Here is a 2861-nt window from a genome sequence, read left to right as displayed (position 1 = left end):
TCGCTGCTGATGTCGGCGGTGAGGTCCCAGATGGCGGTGCGTGGGAGAGACCCGCGACAGCGAGCACACGCTTGTGCCATCCACGTTATGTGCAGAGTGCCAGCGCCACCCCTAAAGGTGCACAGGGTGGCGGCCGGCATGATGGAAGGAGCGGCTGTTAGGCGGGTGGTGGGTAGGGTTGGAGGCATGGGTCGTGCTCAACTGACCGGGTCAGCGCGTGGCTGTGGCGCTTGTGTCCAGGGCTGCTTCGCACCACGCGATGTGGTGGTGGGGAGGGCGAGTGGGGCGTTGAACTGATGGTGCTCTATGGCAGAGAAATGGGCACACGGAGTATGAAAGAAAAGTAACTTGAGGACAGCGGCGTCGCTGTGTGGAAGATGTGGGCTGTTTCGCATGCGGCTCTTATGTGTCTGCAGATGAGGTGGTGACAGCCGGCGCGTGCTGCCCGGCAGCCTCTAGCGCGCGGTCCATTACCACTTGTGTCACATACGCGAAAGTCGACCACTTTTTTGCAAGATCGGGGTCGGCAATGAGCGGCTCGCCCTTGCCGAGGCGCATCAAGCTGTCGCCGACATCGCGCCACAGCTGCTCCATCTGCTGCGCACCGTCCGTCTCCGCCGGTGTGGTCGAGTACACGACATCGTTTATCTCCTCCAACCGCTCATAAACCTGAAACGCCTCGGTGGCGTCCGCTGCGCTACTTTGTTCTGGCGCTGCAGTTGCTGCCGCTGCCGCCACTTTGTGACGCTGCGTCAGAAAGCGCGGCCTATCCTCTGCGGTGGGGTTGATGGCCCCGAGCACAGTCACGGTGCCGTCGCGGCAGAAGATGTCGACCGTTTGGTCATGGCAGTCGTGAAAGCCGCACCGAAAGGAGGCCGTCACTGTCGCCGCTGCTTCCGCTGCTGCGGCCGGCGCGACATCGCTTGATGTAGGTGCCGGGATGGTAAACTCCAGATCCCCTTCAAATCCTGTGATGGCGGCGGGCACCGGTCTTTTTGGCTGTCTCCGCTCTGACGCCGCCACTACCGTCACCGCTGGTGCGCCGGCTAGGCGCGCGCTGGTAGTCGTGCCAGTGGCAGCCCCGTTGCTGGCTTCCTCCTTATCCCACAGTCCATCGCACTCGGTCACACGGCCCCCTACACCTGTTGGCAACAAAAAGTCGACAATATGCAGAATCCAGCGGATGCAGTACCACCCCAAGTCGCCGAGCGCGCCGTACGGCTCCAGCAGTGGCTGAAGGCGGATGTCGCTCACCATGAATGTCGGCGACGCCGGGAAGGACATGTGCGCATTGATGTGCACCGGCCCACCGAGTTGGGCAACTGCGCGGCACACATCTTGCAGCCGCTGGCTGTGGGAGAGCGCGGTCCCGTCCATGAAGAGAAGGCGGTTTGAGGCCATGTCACGCAGACACTCGACGAGCTCTGCGGCGGAGGTGGCGGCTGGCTTCTCGCTTACGACGTGCTTACCGTGCTCCGCACACACTCGAATCCACGCCGGCCGCTTTGACGTAGGCAGTGAGATGTACACGACATCCACGTTGTCTGCTCGCACAACATCCATGTAGGAGCCGATGCTTGGCGCCGCAAACGGCTGCTGCGCGCCGGCATCTGCCGCCTTCTTCGTTTTGTTGTAGGCCTCTATGTCCTTTTTCAGGCGCTCAGCGAGCTCCTGCCCTTTGCTAGCATCTCGGCATCCAATGCAGGTCACGCGGTGGCCCGCGCGGTGGATGGCCAACCATGCTTTGTGCGCGACGGTAGACGCGCCGAGAAAACCAACTCGCAGCGGCTCCTTGCGCATCTGCTGCCTTCGCTGTCCTTTGCACGCACCGTGCTCCACAGTATGGTGTGCTTCAATGATCTTGTCGCCGCCGCTGACAATGATGCGCGGCGAGAGGCGATGCAAGTAGTATGATGTGGCAGCCTCTAACGGCACGTGCGAGGGCGAGAGTGTGCGCTGTTGGGGGAAGGGATGTGGTTGTTTGCGTGAGAAAGAGTGCAAGCAGACAATCCGATGTAAAGATGTGTACGCGAGTGTAAGAGCTGAAAACTGGAGCAATGATGACTGGGGCTGAGGATCCACTAGCCCACTTGGTGAAGCATTCTTCGGTGCATCATTGAGTCAAGCTAAAGCGTGCTGGCTGCTGCACACGATCGACTTCGGCGGCGACGACGCACAGGTGAGCTATCGCACCTTACAGAAGTAGTACCCCTTCTTTGCGCCTTGTTTCATGCACTATGCAGCACACACACACACACACACAACCGTGTCTCTCTCTCTGTACCATCCGGTCGGGAGCAACGTGCGCATTCCTCATAAGCAATCGAGTGGCTGGGAGACGACCAGTGGAAACGGTAAAGGAAACCACGCACTAAAAAGGAAAAGCCCAAGAACACAGCAAGAGACGTTTTCATACTCCGTGTGCCCATTTCTCTGCCATAGAGCACCATCAGTTCAACCCCCCACTCGCCCTCCCCCCCCCACCACATCGCGTGGTGCGAAGCAGCCCTGGACACAAGCGCCACAGCCACGCGCTGACCCAGTCAGTTGAGCACGACCCATGCCTCCAACCCTACCCACCACCCGCCTAACAGCCGCTCCTTCCATCATGCCGGCCGCCACCCTGTGCACCTTTAGGGGTGGCGCTGGCACTCTGCACATAACGTGGATGGCACAAGCGTGTGCTCGCTGTCGCGGGTCTCTCCCACGCACCGCCATCTGGGACCTCACCGCCGACATCAGCAGCGATGACTCCCACTGACCTCGCCGTGTCGTAGGCACGCTACCCTGTCACCACCAGGGGTGGCTCGGCATTGGGAGGGGTGGCGGGGGGGCCCCCGGCCCCCCCCCCCCCCCCGGGC

General features: G+C 61.3%; 1 protein-coding gene across 1 annotated transcript; it reads right to left on the bottom strand.

Annotated features, from left to right (window-relative positions):
* Nucleotides 1-402: 402 nt before the first annotated feature.
* Nucleotides 403-1800, bottom strand: LDBPK_230620 (oxidoreductase-like protein; the record flags this gene model as incomplete). Its single annotated transcript, XM_003860915.1, has 1 exon — nucleotides 403-1800. One exon carries the CDS (start codon nucleotides 1798-1800, stop codon nucleotides 403-405), a length of 1398 nt encoding a protein of 465 aa, XP_003860963.1.
* Nucleotides 1801-2861: the final 1061 nt, after the last annotated feature.

The sequence above is a fragment of the Leishmania donovani genome, chromosome 23 (genome assembly GCF_000227135.1).
Source record: "Leishmania donovani BPK282A1 complete genome, chromosome 23".
Taxonomy (NCBI): Eukaryota; Euglenozoa; class Kinetoplastea; order Trypanosomatida; family Trypanosomatidae; genus Leishmania; species Leishmania donovani.
This window is presented reverse-complemented; position numbering and strand designations above follow the sequence as displayed.